Genomic DNA, 15,103 nt, shown 5'->3' on the forward strand with positions numbered 1-15,103 from the left:
ACAAAGTGGAAACTTCTAAATAACTGACAGGAGAGAACGTTTAATTAAATCGCGGTGCACCTGTCTGCTGCGTGTGGCAGACAGGCCGCTGTGGGCCCAGCACCCACACATCTTTCTGTCACATCTGGTTGGTCAAGGAGACCACACAGCACCACTTGCTGGCCCCCAGGGGAGGAGCCTGGCTGGTCTGCTGCTGTGGAAGGTACCAGCCCTTGGTCCTTGGCTCCTCAGCTGCAGACCAACCCAATTCAAGAGTGGCCATCGTCGGGGCCCATCATGTCACACCCGTGGGACAGGGGTGAGGGGGTGAGGGAAGGCTGCACTCCAGGGCTGAACCCTGTTGTCTGCTGTGCTACAGGTCATCAACCGTGTGGTTCTGACCCAGTGAGTTTCGCTACCTGCTTCCAGCCCCTGGGGAGCTGTGGAGAGGCGGCAGCCCTCCTGTCCTCTCCCATGAGGTCCCCTCCTCCTGCTGTCCTGTGACGACGGGCTCCTTCCCTGTCAGATGCCACTAAAAAACTGTTCATCACAAAATTTAATGGCAAAGAAAAATACATGTGTTAAAACAAACAAACAAAAAAAAACCCTACAAAACATTCCACAAAATGACTGGAACTATTTTTTTATTTTTTTATTCTGAAATTGAACTGAATCCATTCATTGCGCCTACAATTTCCAAAACGTACTGAAGACAGGTGAACATGTAGGAATAGGCACAGAAAAAAAGACTGAAAGGAAATTCCACCAAAATGGCCACGGTGACGGCTCCGTGGGGCTTCACAACATCCTTCCCTCTCCTGCGCATGTGTTTGGAAGATTTTCGTACTACTCATTTTTTCAGTTTGCCAAGTGCTAAAGCAAGAAGGATAGACACAATTGCAGCCAATCCTAGCACACCACCTAAAGTGGCTGAATTTTCAGACTACCTACCAACAGCCCCTGAGGAGATGCCGACAGCTCCTGAGTAGACACCTCGGGCAAGGTGCGTGGGCCTCGGTTCTCCCGCAGGTCCGACCTGCGGCAGTCCAGTCCCAAGTGGGGAAGGGGGAGGGGAAGAATCTTTTTGGTCACTTCCTATGCTGTACAGGTCACAGCTCTAAGATGGCACCTGTCCACGGCTGCCTAGCAACAGAGTGACACAAGGAAAGGTGTCTTCTAAAAGGAACAAACACCAACTATATAGACTCTTGGGGAAGCTGAAATGGGGACGTAGATAAACTTGGTAGTTATAATAGGAGTTATTAAAAATAAAAACAAAAAAACCAAGCTTGGTTATTGCTTTGCTGCTTTGATCTGCCGAGCCTCTTCTTAAAAAAACCTCTGCTTGCAAGCTCAAAAACTGTCTAAGGGGAATTCTGAATGGTCTAAAGCAAAACCACATCAATCAGGCGGGTACAGTTGGAGAAATGCATGTAACGCTCAGCCAGCCCTTCCTACAATCCTGAACACACAAATCCTCACACCGTCGTTTCATACAATCAACACAGGAAATGACGGGATGAAGGGAGCCATCTCTGGCCAGGCCGACCAAGGCCAGGGCTGTGCAGCGTGGCCCCCAGGAGGGCTGGTGAGAGGTTCCTGAGCTGGGCCTTCTACCACTGGGCTTCGCAAACTCAGGACCTTTGAAAATACGTGTTCATGTATTTGTTCCTTCATTCGTTCTTTTTTTCATTCGTTCGCTCTTTGTTCATTCTTGGATCCTAACCCTGGAGGATGCTGGGCCATCAGGTATGGCTAGAGTGCGGCTCCAGAATAAATTGCTTGTTTAAAAAAAACTCACGCAGGTGATATGGCAGATCAGCCAGGTATGGGAGCCGGCTTTCTAATCCCAATTTACTAGGTTGCAGGCTTCAGACAAGTAGGTTAAACAAACCACTTCTGTACATCCATCTGCCTGGGGCACCTGACTACTCCAACGACAAAAGGTACCCATCTGGGCCTGGGAAACACATGTTTATTTTACAAATCTGCATGTATAAAGGCTAAAGACTCAGGGACTACTTAATTCCCTACTTTTGACCACTGCTGTTTTAACTCTGGCCTCATCCAAATAGCTAGGTTTTGCAGTTTAACAGAGAATGCAATGGCATTTTACTAGCTTAAAACGCTTTTTTCTAAAGCAAACAAAAATCCCACAACAGATCTTAAGATTTTTAAACCTAAGTAAAAAGTGACTCTACACAGATACCAAATAAGTCTGATGACATCAATTCCTGAAATCAAAATTCATCCAAACATAACCATTATTTAGTCACCATCATTTTTATTGTCAAGAAGACAGACTCTATAATGTTTATCTTCACAACCTCCACACTCATCTGTAAAAACTGTAAGATATCCCTGCCCAGCCCCCTTCCCCTCTGCCTTCTCCTCAGGCCACCGTTTAGTTTTGGTTTCAGTGTTTGATTTGAATCCTTATGAAGGTTATAGAGGTTTCTCTTTGCACATACCAATGTGAGTTGATAAAATACCAATGTGAGCGGTTCCCAAGTCCTGATTCCTGTAGCGATGCTGCAGCCACGTCCCCGCTCACAGGTAGCGATGCTGCAGCAAACGTCTCTGCACACCTGTGCTTCCCAGGCTTTTGAGTCCAGATGGTTCTAAGGTTGTGGTTTGGTCCAGGCTGCGGATCTCCAAGCGTAACTAAGTCTCATAGGGACTGTGCTCTTCAGTCCTGCTGCTCCAGGCTGGAACTGGGGGACGTGCAACCTATTTTGGTGTGGAAATCAACTGACCTTGGAGATAACACAGAGAACCGAAACTGCTCCAACTTCCTGGAACCTATTAAAACCATTTTAAAAATCAAAAGGAACTTTTAACTCTCTGTTTTTCTCCACCAATTGGTTTTTTTTCCTATGATGATGTGTTGTTTTTGTAATGTTTTAAAAGTAGAAGTTTAAATTCCTCTTATCAGAATGCTATGTATACACACATTTATGTGTTTAAGAAAATGGGAGATTACAGCTGTATCAGAAAAAGGAAAGAACGGTAGTGTTTAGCCAAAAACTCGGTTTTGTATCCCTGAAATATATTCAGGGTGAAAATTAAACCAAAGGAGCATGTAACACGGATTCGTGAAAAAGTGACAGCACCTAGCCTGCTTCTTCCAACACGGAGCTGTCCGTCACGTGACATGAGGACAAAAGGCGGCCATCTGGGAAAATCATCACTGGACAGTATCCTGCCAGTATCTCCTCCTAGAATAATGGGCTCCTTCTCCCATCCAGCTCCACTGTTCAGGGATGTTTCCACTGCCGAAAACCAGGAAAAATTCTCTTTACTATCAAAGCAAGTACCACATTCCTCAGAAAGGGCAGCAACGAGGCGGACTTCCGACCCAAGACATTGTGTTCTAGTCATCTCATGACAAACAGGGTGCTGAGGACAGAAACAGGATGTGTGGGTCGACGCCCTGCTGCTCTGCACACGCCTTCTCCTGCCTCTGAATGGGGAACGCTCTTCTAGAACCAGATATGCTTCACCAGACAAAGCCTACGGGTGCTGTAAGCCTGAGCTTAGTATCCACGTGGAATGTTTCCTCAGGAAGAGAGAGAGATGCACCAAAGACTAAACTGTCCTGTGAGGACACAAACGTGCTCGGGACAAAAGCACTAGGTGCATACGGTCAGCAGACCACCAGCCGACCCGGGAAGATGTCCACATCCTGACCCCTGGGACACATGGGTCTGTTCAACCCCATGGCGGAGGCAGCAGGGTGCGCGTGGAACTGAAGTTGTCCTGACCTAGCGATGGCAATCACCCTAGACTGTCCCATGGGCCCGGCGTCACCACAGGGTCCTTCCACTCCGAACGGGAGGCGGGAGCGTCCATGTCAGAGAAAGAGATGCGAGGCCTCCAGATGGAATGGCGCCGTGAGCCCGGGGGTGTGCTGGCCTCTGGGAGGTGGAAGACGCAAGGACACGGACTCTCCCCAGAGCCTCCTGAGGGGGCCGGCCCTGCCGACACCTTGATTTCAGCTGTGAGACCCATCCCTGTCTGGCGACCCCCAGAACAGTAAAGACGTCCGCTGTGCTGTCAAAGCCCTGAATGTGTGGCAGTCACAGCAGCCGGAGGAGACGAGCATGGGCACCGGCCAGAAAAGAGCCCGCGTCCAAGTGCCGTTCTAACGAGAGGTCCGGGTGCCCGATGAGTTCGTTCATCACGAAAACAACCAATGACCACTTTTTAATTCTGTTTAAGCCCCAAACGTTTGTCAAATACTTCCCAGAATAAAGCAGACACAGCACACAGCACCTCCCTGCAGGCTGTATCAGCCCCTCTTAACACGCCTCTTTGCCACTCACCTGTCAGGAACAGAATAAGCCTACCTGTCATCTCATGTCCCTTTGAACATTTGCACTGAAATCTCTGAATCACGGAATGTGTCCCCATGACCCTCCCTCAAGTCAACGGTGAGGGACCCCCTAACTGGTTAGGACCACCACCAGCTGCAGCAAAAAGCAAGCCCCCAAATAAACCACGAAACACCAGACTGAGATGGGACCTCAGACCACGAGGCAAGAGGGCGAACTCCCCATTTCAACTGCAACTCACCGGCCGACCAGAGCGACTCCAATGACCTCAGTTTCCCCATCAGAAGCAGACGGGGGAGTACGGGTTTAACAAGTCATTCCCAAACTCGGAGCCCGTGGGGGCAGGGCCACCTGCAGTCCTCTGGGCTGCCTCTCATGACAAGGACAGAGAGCCCTTCCCTTGCGAGCTCCCATCTGAGCTGCAGAAACCAGCCGTAGCAGGGAGTGCTGGGGAGCCCAGCAGGGTGGGGGGCAGGTGAGGAGAGGGGCGCCCAGGTTGCTTAATGAGTTGGCGATCTGGGTAAGGCCCCCTGGGAGAGGGGGAATTGGAGCAAAAGCTGGTGAGGGATTAACCATGAGGCCCTCTGAGAGGGAGGTCTGGTGGGGCGGGGGTGCCTGGGGCGGGGTGGGGGGGCTGCAGCACCAGAGGGGGCGCTGCCCCGGAGTGAGGCCAGATCTCTGGGCCTCGCTGAGGCCCCAGCAGCCTCACCGGAACCTTCCTGTGCACACACAGCCAGCGAGGGGTTCCTTCTGGAACCCCTATTCCTACTGGGAGACTATTAAGTGCCTACAACAATCTTTCCATTCCAGTCCTAGGACGCTCTGCAGAATTTCGCTTCCTCCATGGTCTGGACACACGGGGAAACCACTGAAGTCTTTGTCAGAGTTACTGAACAGGCTGAAGAGGTCACCCCCCCACAATCAGGAACGTCACCATGGAGAAGAACGTGACTGACTTGACACGGCCACCAAGTCAGCCGGGAGGGCTTCATCTCCAAAAGCAGGGCCCAGGGCACTGAGAAGGCCACTGCACGTCCTCAGTGTCACCCTGACACAGAGTCGGGTGGGGGCCACAGGTGGTGAACACCAGGAGGCTGTCCCAGCTCCCTGCGGGTCCTGAACCCGTCCTCTTGCAGGTGCTGCCACAGCGGGGCTGAGAGCAGCCCCGTGACCAAAGCCTCGTGTTAAAACCTCCTTCAAACACAGTAATAAATCGGCATTCTCCCTCACCGGGTATGAATTTAGGCCCCAAAGTCTGTTTCTGAACCCGCAAAGCTGAAGTCTCATCTCAGAATCCTCAGTGACCCCACAGGGGACTGTGTCCTGTTGAGGCCACGTTCAAAACCCAGCCTCTCCTGACCGGAGACAAGGCTGCAAAGTCAGAGCCTGGGCAGGAAGACGCTGGAAGACACTCATTCCCCTGAGGAAACACGACTCTTCCCCAGCGTTCGCTGCTTCACTGGGGAATTTCTTCTTTCACTAGCCTCTTGTATTTCGTCATAAAGGGTGAAAAGGCAAGGCGTGACGCGAAAGGTCCGTGGAATGCCGAAAGGCAGCCCTCAGCACGGGCTTCCAAGAGGCAGGGTTTCTAACATCAACCTTTACCTGCTTACCTGCGTTTCCCCTACAAACCCTGGTCGCCCAACCACAACATGTGTCTGGCTCCAGGGGGTCACCAAAGGCCAGGCAGGCGGGTAACTCCTGCTGTCCCCACCCCAGATGCCAGGGGAGGGAAGGTCCGCGTCTCGACCAGTACTGCCCGACAGAAGGACGAGACGCTGGCTTTACTGCGGGCCCTGCAAACTCTCAAGTCACAGCCCGAAGATTAACACCGGGCGCGTTCGACACAAACCTATTTAACAACCCCTAACATAGGTAAACCAGAAAACTATTATAACTCCACCAAGACACGGTAGCCCAAGACTGTTCCAACTCTGCCAAGACTGTACCCCAATTCAGGAGAACAACAGAGTTATAAAAAGTATATAAAGGACAGAAAAGTATAGGACATGGGGCGGGGGAACAAAGGGATAAGAACAGAAGTGATTGGAGCGTGGGCGCCGCGGCCCGAGGAATCTGGTCCCCATGCCCGCTCCCCTGCCAAGCAGCCAGGTCACTTTACACAAATACATCTCCCGTGTCGAGTTCCTCACCCGTGAGCGGGCATGCTGTGTTTCCCCTACAGCGTTACTGTGAGGACCAAATGAGAACACATGAAAACCGCTTAGCAGGGCGCTCTGTGCCCAGCCAGCAGGTCCCCACCACGGCAGGAACAGCCTGGTGGGAACCCTGCCCGGGCCGGCCAGCCCACCTGATCCCATAGGCAGGCTGTTTATGTGGAAGTGTCTCTTCCCCGAAACACTGAGAACTGGCGTCCCCCAGGTGCCCACAGCACCTTTCCACCTCCAGCACGGCCTCTGTTGTGTATTCTTGAACATTTTCAACTTGTCAATCCCCCTACACTGTGAGCTTCTTGAAAGCAGGGCCTGCATTTTAAAACTCTTACAGCCCCAGAATCAAGCAAATACCCAGACACAAAAAGAAGATAATGAAGGGGAGGTTGAATAGACAGACGGATTTTAGAGCTGGGAAACAATTTAGACAGAAAGAAACTGAAAGGGATCGAATGTTTTTTCAGGCTGAATAACTGGGGTGATATGTAAATGGTGATCAAAGTTTTTAAAAACCAGGGGAGTCTGGAGGGAAGACCAGAATGGAGGGGGCAGGATGCCTGCAGACAGCTCAACCTGAGATGAGGACGCAGTCAAGTACCCAAAGGAAATGCCCAGCAGGCAGCAGCAAGTCAAGAACACCGCTAATTCCAGTCCCGAGGGCTGTGGGGAGCTGTACTTCAGGGAAGCAGAGAACACGAGGGACAGGAACTTCAGCTCACAGCTTGTGGAAACACATGCAGCCTGGCAGCTGCTGTGCACAGAGGCCCAGCGACGCCGGGAAATGGGAGCGGGCCCCCTGGATTTACAGCACGGCCGACGGGTACTGTAATTCAAGGCTGGTTCAGTGGGGTTTTCAAATGTCTACAAAAAAGGGTCTACAGACAGTCTTCAGTGTCCCCAGATTACAAACAAGTTTCTCGTCTCGTCGTCTTCTAGCTGCTCCCTCTCTCTGTCCATTTTCGGTCTAGTTCCCTGGAAGATTAAGACGTGTATCGGCCTGCAGTCTCCTTTCCGGGCCTCTTTCTCTGCCCCGCTTCCCCTCCGTGGTGGCCTGCCCAAGACGATGCCCTGGGACTGCTTCTCCATCAGCCCATGGCAGCACCCCCAGCGGCCGCCACCTCCACTCCTGTGTGAGAACTTCTGAGTCCCAGTTCCAGACTCAAAGGCCGAATGGACCTCTCCCAATCCACGGTCTGTAAGTCCCTCAAAACGCCACTCAGTGTGTCCGAAGCCGAGCTCCTGTGCTCAACTCCTGACGCTCTGGGAACCCTCCAAGCCGTCACCCCGAGACAGAAACCTCCGGAACCCTGTTTCCTTTATCTCCCTTCAATGCTATGTCCCTCCGGAACCCTGGTACCCAAATCCTACGGATCTCAGGTCCTTCACCCACCTGGCAGGTCCTCTTCCCTTTCTCCCACTCCTACTGCCCTAACGCCGGCCTCCACCACAACCTCACCCGGACGGCTGCAACAGTCCCGGTGGCTCTCCCTGCTGCCCACCTGAACTACACAGTCAGAAGCATCTTTCTAAAATGCGAAATAATCATCGTAGCCCAGAGAATCAAGTCCTTGCCAACACACGGAAGTCTCCGGGGCTTTGTGCCCGCCTCCTACAGCCCTGCCTCTGGCCTCCTGCCTCCACCTCCCCAGCCACACAGAACCACTCACCCCACGGCCTGATCCCAGGGCCCCGTTACTCCACACCCCTGGCCTCTGCTCCTTCTCTCGCCTGAAATTATTCCTGTGCCACACGCCCCTCGGTAGCACCAGCTCCTTTTCCCGACACCAGGTCTTCTGTGACCTTTCTGCTGCCCAAGCCAGTCCCACTCCAACTCCAGGCAGGACTGCTCTCCTCGGTTTACGTGAGGTTTCGTGTACAACCTGCCACATCCACTCTCCTGGGCTCAAAGCATCCATGGCAGCAGGAGCTGCCTGTGTGACGGGGAGTGGTTGCTAACACGGCCGAGAAAGTGCTCACAGAAAGCAAACCTGTGACAGCAGTACTACTGGAGGGGCAGTACTTACATTTTTATGTTCTTTTCATTTTTAAGGAGGGCACAGCTCCCAGTGGCCCATGCAGGGATCGAACCTTGTTATTACTAGCACCACACTCGAACCAACTGAGCTAACCAGCCACCCCCAGGCCAGTTTTTTTAAATAGCAGGAAACCAACTGTATTATTCACACCCAACATTAGTAATTACAATATGGACTGTGACAAAGGCAGATAAAGGTATGCTTCTGAAACAGAAAACCAAAAAAAAAAAAAAGTGGAAAACATGAAAAGACTCACTCGGGGAGATAATATCCTGACCCCTGCTAAAGGAGTCAGGTGTCACAGAAGGCAGCTAACAACCAGGTCACTAGCGCCAAAGCAGAAAGACACAGTATGACACTGGCTTGGATAACGAGGGACAGAAATCGCCAGCCGCCCGTCAACCTATATTGCATTGTTTTTAGTCAACACAGAGAGGAGCAAAGCAGTGTTATCAGCACCTTCAGAGGCTGTGCTGTTCACTTCTTGAACATTTATTTCTAAGTAATCTTCCACCTCCTCCATGCCTCTATTATTGCAACTGAAACTAAGCAACAATCATTAGAGACACTCAGGAAGCCGGGTGGCAAGGCAACAAATGGACAGGTTGGGGGGTGGGGGGGAAGCAGGAAAGGGCGGGGAGGCCCTCAGGAGCGCAGACTCTGCCCCCAGGGCTGGGGCTCAAGCTCCCAGCCTCAGCCTCACCGGGGTCTCCTCCCTCCTCCCCCGCAGACTGACCTACATGTTTGTTCTCACCCTTGAACCCAGAAGGCATTCAGCAGTTCTCACCGTAGAGCCAGCCATCTGACCTTGAATGCAAGAAATATACCAGAAAAAGACCTCCTGGGCAACATTGTTTTGATGACCGGACATTTAGAAAGGGGCAGGTACACGCCTTCAGACTGAAGCAGTTATCTTTACAACCCAGACAGATAGGAGCTACTTAACTCTAAAAGAAACCTTTTGTATGTAACCAGAAGACAATATATGGCTGGAGAGATCTTCAATCTTTAAGAGAAAAATTCAGGCAAGGTAAATAAGTGACTACTACAATTGGTCAAAAGCTGACCCAAACCTCAAAATGAATACGTATATTTCTCCATTCTTAAAATACCAGAGAGAAAAACATAAATCACTTGATTAGATAAAGCCCATAAAAAAAGTTAATCTCAGTTAAGTAAATAAAGAAACCATCATCCCACTTGAATAGCCAGGTCATAATACACCAATAAGCAAAAAAAAAAAAAAAAAAAAGTTTTCAACCTAGCTAGTCATCAACAGATTTAATGAAGTCCCATTTTGTAACCACTAAATTGGTTTTTTAAAAAAAAAAGCTTTCAAATGCTAATCCTCACCAATGACACATTTGCCACGATGATGGAACATGTACCCCCATACACCACTAAGAACAGGGTACACTGGTACCGCCCTCTGGGAAAGCAAACTGGCACCATGCATCAAGAATCCTACAACTGTTTATACCCTCCAGCAACTTAATGTCACCCCTGGAAATCTACCTTAAAGACCACAAAATAGTAAGTATGGTAACCTTGTATGTTCCAGATTTTCTAAGAAAGCTGAGTTCACTTAATTGTATTCTTTTCAATAAAGACAAATCATTAAGTGTATGATTAACTTTGAGAACAATGAGAGTCATCAATATGACAGAAAAACAAAGAAAGTTAGTTTGGCCCAGGGTCAAACGGATACAGAAAAGTGTTCCTGTTTCTGGCTGGGATGGAGAGTTGAAGAACTCAAGCTCCCTGAATATTAACTTTTGCCACGTAGAACCGGGTTCAATCTAGCATGCCCTCAACAGTTGCTGAGCTGCTTCTGTTGGGTTCCAGGCCCCACGCTTGTTCTGAAAGCACAGACTCAGTGAACCAGCAAATGTCCCCTGAGCACGGGCCCCCACACACCATCCCACCACAGCGCTCACCCCTGCCCACACCTGTTTATCCTCTGCTGGCAGACCCTCCCCACCTCCCCTCCCTGGAGGATCACATCTCCACTCCCCACAGAAGCTTCTGAAAGGCCAATTCTCCCTCACGCTGCAGAACAGGGACAGGTCTGAAGCTAATAAAAAGCGAGAGGAGTCGAAGCTATGCTTGAGAAGTAAAGGCCTTGAACGGTACTGTGAGTTCGATGATTTTAAGAATCATGCTCAGAAATTGGATTATTTTGTCATCGCTGTGGTACATCCACGAACATTTGCAGTGTTACTACTGGATGACCCTGCCAGTCTCTAGCTCCTCACAACCGGTCCTGAGAGAGGATGACACGGCACCCTCCCCAGCAGCTTTCCTGGCATCAGAAGCCACGCAAGCTACGGACCCTCCAAAAAGGCACATTCACAACAACTTTCACGTACAACTTCCAAGGGCTCCAGGAGCCATTAAGGGGCGGCCTGCAGCTTCAAAATCTCGGCTCGGGTTCAGAAGTTACCAAGAGGAACAGAGTCACAGCCTTTTCTTGGGCAGGATATCCTATGATGGCAAAAGACCTCTTCCTTTTGCGAGAGCGGTGAAGCCTAGGAAGTACAGTGATCTAACAAGGAGGTCATGTGGCCCTTAAAAAAACCCTCCCAATTATTTCACAGTGTTTAGGAAGAAACTGAGGGACATAAACAATCAGCCACAGGGAACATGAACATCTTTCTTAAAATGTCAATTGAGCTTTTAGAAAATCACTAAGTCCACATGTTTTCCCAGAAACATAAGTTTTAAGTGACTGTGTGACTTCTTCCCCCACCGCCCCAGCCTTCACAGCACAGCATACCATTCCACACGTGGAGTTGCAAACACACAGCACCTGTCTGGTGAGCTGAGCACCTCAGTGTAAACAACTGGCTATTACAGGGGCGTCTACAGCAGGAAGGGCTTCGGAACTCAGAGGTGCAGTTCCTGGGGCTACACAGAACAAAGGGCAGGCAGTGGAGTTTTTCGGTGCGTTTCTGAGATTTTCTTTAATTGAACAGGAAAACTCTAAAACTCTCTGACGTAGCCTCTTTCTTCAGCATATTGTGAGTTATGTTCTAAAGAGTTTTAATACAACAGTGGCAGCTAGGAAATCATAACCCATCTCCCCAGACACACTATGTTAAAAACAGTGGTTGTGGCCCAGCTGACTCTTGAAACCATGGAAGTTCTGAAGGAGCCTGTGGACAGGGCATTTTAGGTGCTTTTTGAGTCCTTAGCAGACACACTTTCTTTTTGAAATACGGAATCTGAGTCACTGTTGTATCTCTCAAAGTAAATTCTCTGTAAAACTTAGGAGGGAAATGGGCAGTTCTGGAAACTAAGGCCAACCTTAAAGAACTCAGAATCTCCTTCTGCCTATGATTACCTTAAACCAGCAGGTACTTTTTGTGTGGTGCGCCTGCGGGTGGGGGAGCCTCCTTAAATCCACCTTTCTGGTTCTCCAAAATACAAAGAAGGTGATTTTTTTAACTGTATAAAACAGAAGAATAACCCTCTTCCCCATCTTTATGTGTGGTCAGCAGAGTAAGGACCCCCAAACATGTCCCTGTCCTAGTCCCCAGGACCTGGGAATGTGTCACTCTACGGGGCAAAGGCAGACTGTCATTGCAGAATCAAGTTGCGGACCCTTACACTGATTAGCCAGGTGGGTCCAAGGGCATCACAAGGGTCCTCAGAAGGAGCAGAGGTCAGCGAGAAATGAGAAGATGCTACCACCCACTGGCTATGAAGATGGGAGGGGCCTCGAGAAGCTGCAAAAGACAAGGAAGCAGATGTTCCCCTAAAACCTTTCAGAAAGGATCCCAGCCCTGCACACACCTTGACTTTAGCCTGGTGAGACCAAATTTGGACTTCAACATAATACATTTATATCGTTTTGAGCCGCCATGTTCGTGCGTGTCTGTTACAGTAACACCAGAGGGAAGGAATACACCCTGCTTCTATTTTACCCCCTTCCAAGTACGAATTCATGTCATGCCTGGTGGCAAAGAAATCACTTGTACTAAAAGCAACCAGGCCAACAGCGTCCTGCCTCGCCTGGCAGGTAAGACCAGAAGAGGGCAAGAAGAAAGCCTGGCAGGACACAGGGGTCTGAGAGAGAGTAAATGTCAAGAGCAGGCAGAGAAAAAGCAGACAAAATGGAAGGAGGTTTCTCATGGACAAAATCTTTTGGAACCTGCCAGTGGGTGATTTTTTATTTTCAATCACACACACACAAAAAGCACACATGGCTTTTACTTGAAAGGTAACCAGGGGACATCTGATGGGCACCCATCCCAAACGTGCTCTGGACTTCAGGCTGTGAATGAGTCTTGAGAGCAGCTGTGCGGATCCCCGTCTGTGGCTCAGGGTCAAGTTGCGGGTCATAAACCCACCTCTTCGGGCCAGTCAACGGTTTCTCAATGACTTACTCATACACAAGCAGAAAACCTACATTAACCTGCGTTAGTCAATAAACCAGGATTTGGTTCCATTTAGCTGCATAAGCATTTTAAATTCTGCTCTATCTGTACTCTGCTACCAAACCACAAAAATTCACCATTTGTTCCAGTTGCCATTCTTTCTTAAATTCCTCACGAATAAAATGTTCATAAATTGACTATAGCATTTCAAATAATCTTTTGCAACGTCTGCCATTTCAAGCTATTTGAGGGAGGACAACCCTCGCTGTTGGCCGACAGATCTTAGGATAAGGTTAGCTGAAGGAAAACTGGCCACTGTTAGTTTTTGTCAAGTTTTCGCTATCTGTGTGGTGCAATTACTCTGCCGTGTCCATGTGCACAGACGAAAATGCAAACTTGGTTCTCCGTCCCAGCACCTTCGAGCTCCAAAGACAGGTGTTTTGGATCAGCAGCCGCTGTACAACGTAACGCGCTCAGCAATGATTCCCCGGGACCTACCGGGCGACCGGTGGCCGCCGACAGCACCGTAGTCCCGGGTAACTTGGCCGCAGAAACAGCCCTGGGGGAAGCCTGTCCACTTCGGAGTGATCTGCAGTTTTCTCATTTTGGTTTCAGACAAAGACGTGGAGCGGGGCACACAACTTGCGAATACCAAAAAGGGCCGGAAACTACCGAGAATGCGGACGGAGGCGCAGAGGCGCCTGATCGTTCGCGGGGGCACCGCCAGGCCTGCGTCGGGGGACAGCGGCCGGAGACCCCAGCCCTACGACCGCCGGCCCGGAGACCCCCGGTCCCTGCCCGGGCGACCTAGACACTACGACCCCGGCGACCCCAGCCCTGCGACGTCCGGCTCCCGCCCCGGAGACCGGGGCGCCCTCAGCCTCCCAGCGCCCCCCGCCCTGCGGAGGCTTCCGCCCGGTCCGGCCCCCCGGGCTCGCGTCCCGCACCACGGTTCCCGGGAAACGCGAGCCGCCAGAGGCGCCGCCGGGCGCCCGGCCCGGGAAGAGAGGAAGCGAAGGAGGGAGTGTCTACCCCGCCGGGCCGCACTGACCGTAGCTGTCGTCCTCCTCCATGGTGCCGGTGCCGGTGCCGGTGCCGGTGCCGACGCCGGGCCGCCTCTCCCTCGCGTCCCGCCGCGCCGGGCCCCGCTCGCCTCAGCACTGCTCGGAGCCCCGCCCCCGGCCCCGCGCCTTCCGCGGGGCGCCCCGCCCGCCTCGGCCAGCGTCCGCACCCCCCTGGCATGCGGCCGCCTCCCGGCCCGCGCCTGCGCACGAGCGCCCCGGCCCCGCCCCTGGGCCCACGGCCCCGCCCGCGCGCGCCCTCCCCTCACCCCCCTCTCCACACCCCGCCCCGCGGCACGCGGCCGCCTCCTGGCACACGCCTGCGCACGCGTGCCCGCCCAGGTCCCGCCCTTCGCCCGAGCCCCCACCCCCCTCGCCCCGGCGGGCCGAGCAGGTTTCGGGTTTCACCAGGGCGGTGCGAGCCCTCCCACTGGCGAGTCCGGGCAGGCCCCGCGCGGGCAGCGCCGCGGCGCGCGGAGGCCCAAGGTCGCGCCCCGGCGCTGAAGGGCAGGGTGGTCCTCGCCGCCGCCAGCCGCGCGGTCAGGCCCTCCCCGGCTGGCTGGGCGAGCCGGGTCGCCGGCCAGAGGCCGCAGGACACTTGCATTCCCTTACGTCTGTGGTCCGAACCTTAGCACAATGAATGTTACGAGTTCACTGCCTTATACTTCCTTTCATGGTCCTCCTTATGTACCTGGATCACGTTTCAAAGGGAGGCACCTCCTCTCCCAGCATTTCAGGATTTTAGTGACCCTGATTCAAGCACCTCTTAAATCGCACGTTTCTAGACTTCCCTACATGTTTTATTTGCGGCTGGAGGAGAGCTCAGCCCAAGACCCCGGAAATACCACAGGACCCCTCGGAGTCTCCATCAGAGGTGAGACCCCGCTCATCAACCTAGTTCTTTCCTGGCCAACCCTAAAATGTGCCTCCCAGGATTTCTCGATTGTTCTGGACACAAAGAAAAGTCATGTCCTTTCATGGAAAAGTAATAAGTGAATGAAGAATCTCTGCTTTCATCCCAGATCTGCTCTGATGAGCCTCGCGACCTGGGCAAACGCCTCAACCCCCTGGATCTGTTTCCCACCCACAAAATGCAGCCTCTGCCTACAAAATCGAGCCTTCCACCCAGAATTGATCTCT

The 15,103-nt window shown here is 51.9% G+C and overlaps 1 protein-coding gene across 1 annotated transcript in view; it reads right to left on the reverse strand.

Annotated features, from left to right (window-relative positions):
* The window catches only part of CYTH1 (cytohesin 1), a 69,359-nt gene extending 55,275 nt beyond the window's left edge, over positions 1 to 14,084 (reverse strand). Inside the window, exon 1 of the mRNA XM_033090350.1 lies at positions 13,954 to 14,084. Within this exon, the coding sequence (XP_032946241.1) occupies positions 13,954 to 13,975 (22 nt within the window). The 5' untranslated portion in view covers positions 13,976 to 14,084. The remainder of the gene's footprint in view (positions 1 to 13,953) is intronic.
* Positions 14,085 to 15,103: the final 1,019 nt, after the last annotated feature.

The sequence above is a fragment of the Rhinolophus ferrumequinum genome, chromosome 21 (assembly GCF_004115265.2).
Source record: "Rhinolophus ferrumequinum isolate MPI-CBG mRhiFer1 chromosome 21, mRhiFer1_v1.p, whole genome shotgun sequence".
NCBI classification, from domain to species: Eukaryota; Metazoa; Chordata; class Mammalia; order Chiroptera; family Rhinolophidae; genus Rhinolophus; species Rhinolophus ferrumequinum.